Source organism: Chroicocephalus ridibundus, chromosome 7 (genome assembly GCF_963924245.1).
Source record: "Chroicocephalus ridibundus chromosome 7, bChrRid1.1, whole genome shotgun sequence".
NCBI classification, from domain to species: Eukaryota; Metazoa; Chordata; class Aves; order Charadriiformes; family Laridae; genus Chroicocephalus; species Chroicocephalus ridibundus.
Genome location: NC_086290.1, coordinates 53,065,064 through 53,079,621, shown reverse-complemented (window position 1 = coordinate 53,079,621; position 14,558 = coordinate 53,065,064). Strand labels below are relative to the sequence as shown.

Here is a 14,558-nt window from a genome sequence, read left to right as displayed (position 1 = left end):
CAATAACTGGAAAACCTTGACTTCTTTTTTTTTTGCCTTTTTTTTTTTTTTTTTGCTTTCCCAGAAATAACTTGTTTAAACCCAACGTCAAATTCCGTTCATAATTTCTCTTGCTCAGTCTTCCAGTCGCTCCTTTCCTCATCAGCTCCCTCTCTTTATTAATTGTGCCGTACGAGAGAGATCGCCGGGGTTCGGTCTAGGCTGCCTGACGGGTGGCCAGCAGGAGGCTTGTCTTCACACACTGCATTCCTGAAGTTTGATGCCTGCATTTGTTAATATGTGTAGGGGCGGTATCTTCTTTTATCTTGGCCCATAATTAAATGGAAACTCAAGCCTAATCAAACCTTGAAGCTTCACTTAAAAAACTCGGTATGAGTGCTATAGCTTGAGAGTGAGATAGCAAACTGATAGCGAACTAATACTAAAGCCTGGTGATTTTTTTTTTTTCCACAGACAATATAATAAGCAGTGAATATACTAAGTATCAGCTTGGTTTTCAATTGTTCTCCCAAATTAGTGAGTTGGAATAAGCTTTGGAATGACTCAATGAAAGCTTTAAATACGGGAACTCATTATGGAGGGCTTCCTGAGAAAGGAGGTAGCAAAGAGTTAACAGAGGCAGAGGGCAGACAATAGGAGTTCTGAGTAACAAACGTGTGAGCCACCTCCTCGCTGGGTTTCTTTGGACACTGGCAGGAGAATAGGGCAGTCTTGTGCCTGCATTGTTCTATTCATTTGCACACCTGCTTACAGATAAGGAAAAAACAGCAATGAGCATTACGTTACCTTTGCTAATGGTAATCTAGAGATGACTTTTTCACATTCTTCTTTGAACGGCTCATTGTGATAAAGTCCCTAAAACTTGTTTTCCCAGTCCTCTCTTATTTTAATGTTTAGTGTGTAAGTACATAAATCAGAAATTATCAAGCCACCAAAGAAATCTGGATTAGTTTGCAATATTTTCACTCAATATCGGGATATTCGCTCAGAGGAGTTTTTTCAGTAACAAATTTCTCACTTTACAACAGAAATGAATCTTTTCAGAAGGAATGTCACCAAGTTTACTGGAAATCTTGCAAGCTGCATTTGCGCTGTAGTTGTGGAGACGCGGATAGTTGAACTCTGCATGCTCTGTTCTGCGTGCATGGGGATGCTCGACACAAGTTTCTAAAGGAACGGTTTGGTCCTAAATATTTAATATTTCCCTCCCCAGTATTCTGAGAAAGACCGATAAATGATCAAAAGTTTGGGTCAGATAAGCTGCTTCAAAAATATTTTTTCAGGGAGAGCCTTCAATAACTGATAGAAATTAATTACGGTATCACAATCACGAAAATGGCTACTTTTTTTCCCCCCCTTGCTCCAGACACTGTTTAAATATCTGTGTTGTACAAGAGTCTGGTATGCAGACCACTTCTCTAAGCTGTCTGGGAACCTCTGCGACTTCCCAGGGAGAAGAAGCGAGAGGTCTGCTCAGCATTGCACATCTGCTGGCTGGGCTGAGCAGGAGGACTGGTGTGTGCAAAAAGATTTGTCAGCTGTGTTAGAAATTGCTCACTTTTATTCTACAAGTGGTTTTTCCTGTGCCTGGGTTTTCCTCCTTAACTTATTTCAAAGTTCTCTGTGGAGGAACAGTGTATTATTTGCAGTGCTGGTGACTTGGGCTCTGTGTTGTCAGGGATTGAAAAGGTCAGTCTATTTGTCTGGTTATCAAAAAGTGCTTCCGTTCTTGATGATGGTGGCTAAAGCAAACAATAACTTGTTTCATTCCAGCGATCATGAGCCCTTCCTTACAGTGTCTGAATCTTAAACCACCCAAAAAATAGGGCTTAATAATTTGTAATGGATAAAAAAAATCTGACACCGTGCATTTGATTGCTCATCCCACCACTATAACTAGATTGGCAGACCTGTGGCCGCAGTAACTAATTGCAGTTGTAGTTTTGAGATAAATGAGCACTGACTGCAGCTGCAATGGAATTTTAGGCAGTCAGCATGTTGGTGGAGGCAACGCCAGTGTACACTTTCAACAGTAGAAGCAAAGGCTGCAGCGGTCAACGGCTGATGTGTGGGAACCAGAGCGATAGGATATTCTTTTGTTTCATTCTTCTTTCTGTAGGTGGCTGCTAGTATCTCATTAGGGAATCGCAGAAAAATTCACCTTGAAAAGGGACCTGAGGCAGTTTCTAGTCCAACATTTTGCTCAGAGCAGTGTCATCTGTGAGATCAGCTTAGGTTCCTCAGGGCATTGTCAAGTCTGGTCTTGAAGCCCTCCAAGACCGGAGAGAGCACAACCTCTTCTGGGTAGTGTTGTCCATTGCTGGACTCTTCTAACAGCCTTACTCCTTCTCTGACATGCCAAACTGACAGCTCTCTTCCGTGAAGTAGACTGCTGGATCAACTCACTGCCACATCTCCTACAAGAACTGAATAGAAAGGAGTTCTTTAGCAAGCAAAGAAATCATAAATTTTATTTCACGCTTTCGTGTGCCACTATAAAATTGCCAAGTGTCAAAGGGCACGTGTTGCTTCATTTTACTGCACAGACTTGAATGGAGGAGTAGAGCACAGAGGTGGCAGGGGATGTGGCTAAAAGGGCTACAGCTCTATAGGACAGATCTGTTATCAGACTGAAAGGACATGCTCCTTCCTCTTCCTTCAGACTGTTTCCTTTAATTGTGTCTTATTCTTTAGAAAATTTCTTTATTCTTGCAGCATGAAGCAGAAGGACTTTTTATGCAGAAGTCTGAGAGCTTCAGTTCTAGCTGTGGAAAATGCTGGCGTTAACTTTGAGAATGACGTCTACAATACGTGTTCATTTTGGTGTATCACTTCCAAGCTTGAGCACGGTGTTGGATTGTAACAGTCTAAAATCTTTAAACTAAAGCTCCTGAGATGGAGTTTATTATGAAAAAGCATTTGCTGGTTCTTCCCCCAGGGTCTAGGGGAGAGAGAGAAGTGAGGGAAAGAAAATGTTCTTACCATGGTACAGTTGGTTAATGAAATGAAGAAAATACTTATAAGTTCCTAACGCTCATATTCTGTTTAATCCAGAGCCGGTTGACTTCCTTCCCACTCATGTTAGTGGGAGGTCTTATTTACCATGTAATGGATCCATTACTTGCAAGTTTGATATTTATACTCCAAAACAGGTTAAAGTTAAATAAGCAGGATGAGCAAAGATTGCTGTTGGAGTGAACACTTTGCTCTGTTACACTCTGCTCCGATATGACTTGCAAAGGATTCCACTCTGCACACAGCTCTGGCCATGGCTGCTTACGTCTTTCTTTTCTAACAGCAGTTTTAAAATCTGAGTATAAGGACAATAGGTTTAACTGTATTTTCTATGGGAAAACTTCAATTTTTCTGGCACACGTACTAATTGTAGTTACTTGTATGTCTGAGTTTACAAAGTCCCAAAGATGAGCATCTTTCCGATTATCTTTGTGCATTGCAGCATCACCCCTCAACACGCAACCAACCTCAAGAATTTGAACACAAACAGATGTGGAAATGAATCTGTGCATTTCCCTCCACAATCTGTACTCAGTGTTCTTGTCCCGGGGAAGGCTGGCAGAAGAATTACCTGTATATTTGATTTCTTGTTGACTTGGGATCTGTATGTAGTACCTACTGTATGTTCATCCTTGCCAACAAATATTCTGAACAATGGTTTGAAATCTTACTAGCTTTAAGTCCTCAGATCTCTGACAGAGTGTATTCAATGAGGTTTTGTAGGTACTGCTCACTTGTTTTTCCACAGTTCTTTGGTAAAGCCTGTGAAGTCAAGGGCCCTGTTTAATTGCTCCTCAGTCGTCTTCATATTGTACTTTCTAAAACCATGTTTTCATTTTCAACATGGATGTATTTTTCTCTTGTAATTTTCCCATATGATTACCCTATTCCTTTTCCAGAATTTAATGTCTCAGAAACTCCAGACTTCTTGCGATATGAAATTTATTTCCTTCCCAGGCTTAAAATTTGATCCAGTCCTCATAATCTGGAATGTCTGTCCTATGCCTGTCGTATGTAAATACCTTTCTTTCATCAATCTTCAGTGCTTGCTTAGATCTACCACCTTCCCTTCACTGCTTTGAGTAATCCTTGAAAACCTTTTCTCACTTTGTCTCTTTACAGTCGAGTTTCCAAGACAGGCTTGCTCTTTCCCAGAATTTCAAGTGAGAAGTTTAAACCTTACCTCTCACACCCTCTTCTCTCCAGGCATCAAGATGGAAATATCCCCTTTTAGTTTATTTGCAATAAGCTGGAGGTATTTTTGAGAAATAGAACAGAGATCCAGGGCCACAGCCCTTTCCATACGTGTGTAGATGCTGAGAGTCATTGCAGCTGACGGAGTGGGAGATCGGTAATGCCATGAGCCGCTACCAAAATATTCCTGCTGGCAACTTACTCATGAGATCTGTTACCTTTGATGTCTTGCAGGAGAGGTATGAAACGGTTTCTTTGGTCACTGAGTAATGAACTATTTGCAGCGATAAGCAATGACTGTCAACGGTATCTTGATCTCTGTTCTCTTCATCTTAACTCCAGGTTGCTGTGTTGATCATTAAACGTCGTTGCTGATCTACGGCTTTCTTAGCATGGATGTATGTTGTAACCTCTCAGCCTGTAGGTAGCTCTCCGACTTCTTTAAAACTGCTCTTCTGCACTTAATATGTTATTTCAATGAGTTAATAATTCTTCCCAGTCCTCTGAAATTCTAGAATTCATTGCCTAACCACAAATGGTCATTCTCCCATAAGTTGTGTTTGATTCCATTGTGTTGTAATAGAAAGCCAGAAGAAACAAAATATTGTGCAGCTCATTTTTAACATAACTCAGATTTTTACATAAAAAGGAGCACTGTCTTTGTAGGCAGCTTTTTAAACGTTAAGGAATTTATAATTTTAATAATCTGAGACGGTAGCTTCATACATCATCTTCAACCTTTGGAAAAAAATGTTCTCCTCTTCAGATAATTATTTGGATAATTAAACTTTGTTCTTAGTAAGTAAATATTACAACCATAATATAAATTGTGCTCGGATCTTGAAGGATTGTCCGCTTCTTCCTCACATGCCAGTTACACGTTGGCCTCGGGGGAGTCTGCTGGCACAAGGGTGAATGCCTGTCTCTGCAGCAACTGTCGTGTTCTGCGTGTTTGTGAAGGACCCCTCCCGTCAAGGTGCAACACGTTCACTTCAGATCTCTATTTATGTCTCTGTATTTTTTTTTTTAATGTTCATACACGATTATGTTTTTTGATTAGAGTAAGAAATCCTGCATAACGCCTCCCAAGCCTTCCAGAAATATATTTTGACCTTCTTAAGGCTACCATCTGCTAGGTAATTAATATCCTGCTTGAGCGATTGCATTAATACTCGAATCACTGGCTTCCTCCTGGGCCTGTGTTAAGTCCTGTCTGCTCTTAGTGGTAGAGAACACGGGCACCATTAACTCCTGACTGAATTTAATCTCAGTATTCCTTCCCTTCTTTACTGGCTGCCTTCTTTGTGCTATACCCACCAATATACCAATGTTACCAATATATTTGTAAAGTGCTCGACATATTTACAGCAGAAGAAAAAATTGTTATAGAAGAAAAGTTTGTTTTCTTGGCCTAAACTCATTCAAACTCTGGATCGTATCCTTCAGAGATTGACAACTGTCATCTTTGCTGCATGCAAGGAAGAGCTGGTTTGTGGTAGGGAGTCAGAGCTTTCTTGATGCTCCTAAAAACTGATTGCAACTTCGTGTTAGAAAATAAACCGTTATATTACATAATTGTTATAGGCCCATCTGTGCAGTCGATCAGGAAAATATCTTCTGTCCAAGTCTGCTGGGTTGTTTCTGTAAGGGCCGTGGATTCAATCCAATGCTGATTATTCAAAGCTCCTTGGTAACCATCAACTAGTTACTTGCTACGGATCCATCAACAATCTCTGTTCTTAGACATTAAGGAAAAAGACGCTTCATCCTTTCACTGTGAACAATAAATTGTGAGCATTCTGTTTTCTGATAATAAATCAGTGTTACAGAGAGTAAAGAGTAAAGATTAATTTTTTAAAATTATTTTTTTCCCCTCAAGCTTGTTAACTAAATCTAGTGAGATGTCCTTCACTCAAACACAGGAGAGCTTCTGCAACTTACTGTATAGTGAAGGGAGAAAGAGGAAATAGAGATTTAAATTATAAATGGAAGCAAAATAAAACAGAGGGATAGGACGAAGCCTTGTAGTTAAGACAAGATTGTCCATTCACTCTTCAAGAAGGAGGGCTTTTTTATGGGGATAAAATATTAAGTTATACTCAAAGCTGTACCGTAATGCATCTTTAAAGGAGGAACGTTGTGGTAAATCTTACTTAGCAGCAAAACATGGAATTTCTCTTTGCTATCCCTTTAGGTTTGGAAGGGGTTTTTTGCTTTTGCAACACATAGTAATGAAATGCTGGTATCAATAAAATGTGCCATTTTACTGAAGGCAGATATGAAGCAAAAGTTCCTCAAGCCGCCAGCTGAGACTTGTGAATCAGTATTTCAGTACTGACCTTTTTATGCCTCTTATTTCCATTCCAGTTCTTGAGATCTGATGATTAACCCAATGAAGTAATGTTTAATCATTTAACCTTCCTTTGCCTGTATTGTAGCAGTCACAGGAAATCTATTTCCAAACCAAAAAGACAAATCATCTTTGAAAGGGACACAGTGTGCTAAAGTATCCCGAAATGTTGTAGCGAATGAATCATATTAGCTGAGAGTCGAGTCCAGTCTAGATACTTTAGTTTTGGGGGAAAATGTTTTGCCTGTAAGTAGCTGAACTCTTTTGTCTTTTTTAATTATATTTTTTTTTAAAGCAGTAAGTTATGAAAGTTGTTTGGCTTTTATTTCAAATGCTTAAAAAAAAGTAGAGAAAAGATTGTTCCCTGCGCAGGCTTTATAACAGAAAAATTATATTGTGAAATAGGTAAAAGTTGTGAAACTGATGATTGTATTCTCTGAGAAATGAAACTTTTAAGGGTTTGGGGTTTTTTTTATTATTGCAGATGTCGCAAAGATTTGACAAACTAAATTTAAGGAAGCAACCAAACAGAAGTATTTCTGAACTTGTTTTTATTAAAGTAACTCTTCAGACTGCAAATACATGGCTTTGGGGCAGCCCTGATGTGTGTGTTACCATGCAAATTATTTGTAGTTGTGATTACGTTAGATCATAGAAAAATGGGGAAAAAAAGTCTTAAATTTATGTCTTTTGGCTTATTTAGAAAGTTCGAAAAAGGAAGACAAATTATATTGTGACCTTAAATATTTAGAACTCTAGCTGTGTTTGCCATCAAGTATTTTGTAATAGACAATTAATGTTAAAAAAAAAATAATTAAGAAGGAACAATCTGAGTAATAACTTTAATAAAAGAAAGTTATGAATTTATAAGGTGAGAAAAATGTCCCCAACTTTTTTTTTTTGCGTGACAGACTTGTTATACTTTTTTCAACACTTTTATCATTGGTTTTATAACAAAAATTGTATATTTTTAACTGGAGGGAAAAAATGAGTTTTAAGGCAGCCTCGAATTTTGCAGCATTCTAGAAATGTGGGTGAGTGAAGCTATTTATTTTTAAGAAATTTCATGAAAAATGGTGCACTGTGCTTACACTAAGTGAATACAGTCAGTGTATATATAATTATAATATATATTTTATTAAACCAGCTGTGCTGCAAGCATTAGTTTATAGATCACTTGCTAGAGAGTTTGTTTCTAGTTTCAGCTTCTGAAAATTAATACAACAGTGTATTAGCAATACAGTCTAAGAAAATGGGTAAATAAGTTAAAATTAGAATAGAAAGAAATTAAATTGAAATCTATCATGGACTTATTTGAATAATTGGATTGTAGTGCTTTATTTTAAAGATACTTTACAATGAGATTTATGGAGCTGTGAAAAAAACCTTTATTGGCTTATAAAAGTGAAAATATTGTTCAAACCCCATGAGCATTGTGAAATGGTGAACAAAATAGGAACTGAAAATCTCACGGTCACATTCAGCTTTGTTACAGAGTACAAAGGGAGACATCTTACAAAATTCCTCCACACGGCACTACTTTTTCAGTTCACCTTTGCAAAGAGCAAAATCCCTGGTTGAAAGGGCGATGTTACTGTCAGGCTTCAACACACATTTTTATTTGAAATTAATTTGTAGAGAAATTCTGAAGACATACTTCTCCTTTTGCATTTGCTTAAGGGATTGGAATACCTGTTGTCTCCTCAGTCGGCTGCGTTTTATTTCCTTTATTGGTCACACTCTGCAGAAGAGTCTTGCTTCCTTTGCACTTCATCCCTTAACCCCTCCCTGGGACTGAAGGTATTCGTGCTGACCATACATCAGTGACCAGACGTTCCCTTGTTTCGGTTTTGTTTGCTAACTTGGAAATAGCAAAGAGGGCATTTTAGTTTGAGAGGGAGCTGCCCTTGATGTTGCAAGGTTTTTGGGCTTGGTTCACTGGTAAATCATCATATTTTCGTTTTTTACAACAATTGGTGTCAAAATGCAGTCTCTGAACTGAAAAGCATGAGAAACTTTACTTTACTCATTATGTAGGCGTGTTCTAGACCTGTTTCTGCTAACGTAAATTCAAGTGTCTGGTACCAGCCTCACTGGGAATAGATTTTAATCACTCAGGCATACGGTATGGATCCTAGAAGTCAAATAGAAAAAATGTCAGGGATAAGTTTTCAACAAAGAGTGAATATTTCACCTATTCCGTTTTGCAATAAGACATTCCTGATCCCAAGGTGTTACTCCTGGTTAAAGTTAGCAAATTCACCCCTTATAAAAATCCTTTCAGAATATTCTATATTCTGCTGTGGTTAAAAATGCCCCGCTAAAATGTAGGAAATCTCATTTATTTGGCATTTTACTTTAGGTTGAAATATTTTTTTTAGTTTGGGTTACTTTTTTCCAATATAAAGTATAATAAATAGAATTCTTCTGTTTTGTTCAGTGAGAATTTGGTTTTTTATTTGAGAATTTGTTAGCTGTTTTTAAAGCACTGTAATGGAGAAAAGTTACTACTTGAAAAAGGGATGTAAAAAGATAGCAAATGGCCTTCTCAGAGTTTTTATTTTTGTTTTTTAATCTGTCATAGAAAGTTATGTCAGTTCTATAGTTCATAATTTAAATAATATACAAGAACATTGTCAAGTAACTGTAATTTACTTGCATTGGTATATAGTATTAAAGCTTTCCGTGGAATTGTAACAAAGTTAAAATTGCATAGATTTAATTTTTGCTGGATTGTCTAGTAGTTATCTTGAAGTGTAGAATTTAGAATATCATTAATATTGATTAAAGTAATTTCCTTGTGAAATTTATCTGACAGTTTTCTACAAAATGCAAATCAGTGAATACTGCATTGCTACCGGAAAATCTTTTTAGTGCTTATTCATATAAGTTTTTAAAAAATAATTAATAATTACTTCTTAAAGTTTGCTATTACCAAATATATACTCAGCTTTCTATAGCTACTGTTGCCAAGCCTGAATAGATAATACTGACCCTGTTTTTAACTTTCTGACAGTTTGGCTTCAAAAGAATTTTACTCTCCTGTAACTTCACTTCTCACATTCAAATAAACTGCTTGTGAGGAGCTTTATTTTTGCTTTTTAAAATGTTTACTGGGTATTTGGTAAACTCTGAGACTCTTGAGTTTCTCATGAGTTTGTGTGAGTTGTGATCACAAAATAAAAGCAGGCAGCATGTTCTTAGCTCAAACGTTTTGTGGTCTGCCACCTCTGCTTTTAAGGTATTTTAGAGTCAGCTCTCTGGATTTACTGAACTTTACAAGTCTGTTGTAGAGAGTACCTGGAATTAGCTATTTTGATTAAGATCCTGGGTTTGAGAGCAAAGATCTGGGGATAATAATGGGATTATTATATTCTGGCTTTGTGTTCTGAGAAAGTACCTTTTTAACATTGTAAATGGTATCGAAGGAATTTATTCCCTTTGCTTGTTTAAGGAATAAGGTATAAGCGGCACTGGCAGTTCAAAGATACAGGGAAATAAATACTAGAAAACCTGTTTCCACAGCAGTGTGACCTTGGTGCCACTTGCAGGGTTTTGAAAACCAGAACTCCACATGTGTGGGTGGTCAGACTGGCACACTGACCACTGAGAATTTCTCTCTTTTCCCTCTAAACCCAGAGTTCCAAACTGGCCTTTTTGTTTTAAAAATTCTCCCAAATGCTCATTAGGAAATCCCATAGCAGGGAGGATACTGAAATCCGTTTTGAGGTATGTTCATTTTGGGGTTTGCCTCATTAACACTTGGTTTTCTTCTTTGCAGGACTTTGCTTCCCGGGCGAAACTGGCTGTCCAGAACCTGGTGCAGAAGGTTGGGTTCTTTGGCATTTTGGCCTGCGCTTCGGTAAGTTCATTTCTGTAACGGAGGGGTTTGTAATCACAAATTGCAGATTGAATGTATTGCAGTGAAATGAATGCCGTGAACCGGTTTTATTTGCGTCCGTATGGATCTTTGTGCCTTGTTTGCTGTTTCTGTGCTCTCTGTGGTGCTGAGGGAAACGGGATGGTTGTGGTACTGGCGAGTACAATAGCATGGAGAAACTCCAGTCCCAGATTAGTACCAAACACAGCCAATTCTGCATAAAAGCACAGCTAACGCTTACTGTCCCTGCCTTCAACCTCACCTTTGGGCTTCTTGACACCGGTTCTCCTTGGGAGATAATGAGTTTGGGAATAGTTCTATTTCCTTTTTAATTAATCAGAGAAGAGTGGTGCAGCAAGGGATCCCTTTTTTCAAAAGATAAAGGAATTCATTCTATAGTTCAGCATGCTGTGGTGAAACCTGATCAAAACAGGTCTGTTCACTCAAGATGCAAAAGCCTTGAGCCTTGTCGCGTTAATGAAGACATACAAGAGACTGAACTAAGACGTTCTTATAATTGAAGAAGTTTCCGGGTTTCTGTTTCAGACCGGGGATGCTCCCTGTGTTTGGTGTTGAGGCCACACCTTCTCGATCAGAGACATGGATTCTGCTGCTCACTGCTCTGTGCTAGTGGGTGCTGGGCAGGTCAGATCGTATGCCCGCTGGCAGTTCTCCTGTTGGGACTTTCCTAGCCCAGGTTATTAGCTGGCAAGATACAGCAAGAGCTCTGTTATTACCTATAGATTCTGCTGGCACCATATTATTATTGCTTGAGGTGTTTATGTACTGTAGCTTTCAGTGCTTGACATCTTCATAGCCAAAGATGTACAGAGATTGAAGGGTGGCAGACTGCCTGTATAAATCCTGATTAGGATATTCATCCACGGTAATTCTCCTAAGTCTACTCAGCAGATATCTTTGGGTCATTAGGAACAGAATGAGGAAGCCAGTTTCACCGTCATGGCTAGATGAACTACTAACTACTCGTAGCTTTTTTCTCGTTAAGCAGGAGGGGATTAAGAGCATCTCCACTGTTGCTATTTTAGTGTTTTTTTACGTAGGGTAATACTGTTCTGTTGGAGTAGAAAAATATTGAACCATTTGAGGTTTAAATATCTCTCTCTGTAAGCTTAATGAAAAGTGGTAGGAAAGGTGTGCCTTATTCTTCCATCCCACACACAAAATGCGGGCTGCAATGCACAGAAATGGGATTACAGTGAGGGGGGAAGCGTAGGTCCCCTCTGATCCCCTTCTGCTGGAATAACCCCAGCCATTAGCCGGCTGCTCACCTGATGAGACATTAATTCCACCCTTGTCTAGCATCTCTCTTAGTTTCCTAAATTGTAGAGATGACAATGCTAACTATTTGCTCAAATGTAAGTAACCTGTCTTAGCTGGAAAGAATTAATGTGATTACAGTTGCTGGCATACAACTTCTATTTACTAATCTTTTGAACTGTCTTAATGTTTAGAGTGGAGACATAGGTTACAAGCTGTTCTTCAAATCTTTCCACCGAGTAAGCTCTTAGGCTGCTCCTTCTCTGACTCATGACCCTCTAGTCACCATCTTGTGAGACATCTCTGGTCGGTCGGTCTGTCTGGTGTAAGCAGAGCAGCAGCTTGTAGGTGGCAGGGATGAGTTCCTGGGGTGGCTGGAGAAGGTGAAATGCAGATAAACGCAGAGCAGGAGGAAGGAGTTGGTAAACACGAGAGGTGATGTGTAAACTCCTCGTAGTTCCTGCTTAGTAATACTTAAACATTTGCTTAACTTCTTACCTACTTGCTGCTTCTTCACCGCACCCTGAGCTCCGGCTTCCTCTTGCCTATAGAGGCTGCCCTGGGCTGGGGGGGGACGAGGGATCGGGAACCCACCACAGCACACTTGAGGGTTTGTAAATGTGTTTGCAGAATAATTGCAGGGCAGAAAAGGGTGAGGTTAAACGTAGCAGAGGCAATGAAAAAGCAGAGGGCTTCAAAACTAAAGGTTTTTGTTGCATCCGTAGGTGAGGAAGGCAGCCCCCCGCGTGCATCCTTGCGTTCCTGGGTTCCCCCACGAGCTTCAGGGCTTGTGTCAGGGTTTCTCGTGCTTGTTGCTGCTTCTCCCCAGGCTAGAAGGTGTCTCCTTTGCTTGCCCCCCTTATAATCTCAATCTTACTTTTAGATTTTTAACAGTATTTTAGTTGGGTGTATTGTTAACGTTTAGAAAACTTGCTTGTGAGGTGGCAACTACTGCCCCAGCTGCATGTTCTCATCTGTCAAGCAGTGGCTTCTAAATGCTAGAGAAAAACACACTCAAATTAAATTTTAAACTTTGCAAGTTTATCCAGTGAAGTCAACTGACTGTAATGTTGTTTAGTGGCAATAAGAAAGCCATATTATTGTCTGGAGCTTAATTTCCATGTAAAGGCAGCTCTGGGGAAGGAACAAAGCAAGAATTAGCCCTGGAAGATCCTTGCTGTGACTTGCGAGAATTTGCCCTCCTGCCTTTGTGGGCTTTTTTTGGCAACTCGCAGTACTGCATGTGTGTGTGTTAAAAAACAAAGAGAAAACCTCACTGGCCTGCCAGTATACCCTCATGTGGACTTGCTGAGTAGCTTTTTACTGTGATACGTTTAACGTGCTGGTGATATTCACGGTTAGCCGTACCTAAAGCGTGCTGCTCCCTCTATGGTGATAGTAAGGCAGTAATTAAATCCTGTGAGCTTACAAAAAAACCTCAAACCAGCCAACAAAGAAGATACCTGAGACCTAGAGCAGACTTGGCTCAGAAGAGCAAAATTATCTGTCTGTGGAATAAGTAAATAATTTACTAGCCTCCTATGCCTGAGACAGCTGTCAGAGGTAAAGAAGCGTTTTAGTTCAAGTGGAGCATGTTTAGAGACCGTTTCGGGGCATGATTAGAGACCGTTTCAGATTTCTTCCTCTGCAGGTGGTGTTGTGGGTGCTCATAAATTTGAATTGCTGGTCTATAACATCTAAGTATAACCCTCATAAGCTTTCTCACAGATTTCAGATTTCCATTTGGTCTGTTGCAAAGTGACTGTCTCTCATGGTCTTTAACAATCTACACTCATTATTTATTTGTTTGTGTAACAAAACAACACAAATCCTGCAGGATATTAGCCCAGCGATACGCTGCTACTGTGGGTTAAACATACCCCATGCCTTTACACAGACAGTCTGCCCTTGTACTGCATGCTAAGTGTGAAAGGTTGGAATTTGGATACTTTCTTGGTTTAATTTCAAAAATATTTTACAGATAGAATCACAATACCAAACGTCAAGCCAACAGCTTAACAATAAAAAAAAAAAATCTTTTAATTTTAAATGAAATGCATATGCTTAATAAAATCTAATCAGTGCTTTTAAACTGGATACATATGACTATAAATGCCAGGTTTTAATGCACTTTCTCAGATGGAAATCACTGGGGAACGTTTTGAACACTAGCTTCCAAGAGTGATGTGCTTGTCAGGGAGAAAATTTGATAAATCACTCAAACTGGCTTTACTGTGGTTTCTGTGCATTTCACATGGAAAACTTTTTGTTAGCTTTTTCAAAATCCAGGGGTAAGGAGGGACCATGAGAATGGAATTGTCTGGGACATTGTCTAGCTGAATCCCAGAGACTTAAGTTATGTGGTGCGACATTAACATTTTTGTAAGTATCAAGACACAAGAGTTTGGACCAAGTTGAATAAGGGGAAAATGTTCATTTTTCAAAGTTTCAAAGTCTGACATGTTCCTGTTCATCTAAGTAAGTGCTGTAATTCATGAACTTCTTTCCCCTGTGCTTCATAGATTCCAAACCCGCTGTTTGACCTGGCCGGGATAACATGTGGACACTTCCTGGTTCCCTTCTGGACCTTCTTTGGTGCAACCCTGATTGGGAAAGCAGTAATTAAAATGCACATCCAGGCAAGTAGATGCCACACCTCCCTCAGGGCTCTGGGGTGAACAGTTTGGGGGGTTTTTTTGACTGTTACACTGCGTTACTTCGTAATGAACTCTGGAGTCTCCCTTCCTGACCTGAAGTAATGGAAATTAATTTAGTGCAAAGGATTTACAATAAAGGATCTGCTAGGCTTCTTATGCTCAAAACTTAGGCAATTGAATAATT

At 39.2% G+C, this 14,558-nt stretch overlaps 1 protein-coding gene across 3 annotated transcripts in view; it reads left to right on the top strand.

Annotated features, from left to right (window-relative positions):
- VMP1 (vacuole membrane protein 1) overlaps positions 1–14,558 on the top strand; it is a 69,175-nt gene that overhangs the window by 38,697 nt on the left and 15,920 nt on the right. For all 3 annotated transcript variants that reach the window (XM_063340275.1, XM_063340276.1, XM_063340274.1), the window contains 2 exons: positions 10,341–10,421; positions 14,240–14,356. In XM_063340275.1, coding sequence (XP_063196345.1) covers positions 10,341–10,421; positions 14,240–14,356 — 198 coding nt within the window. The remainder of the gene's footprint in view (positions 1–10,340; positions 10,422–14,239; positions 14,357–14,558) is intronic.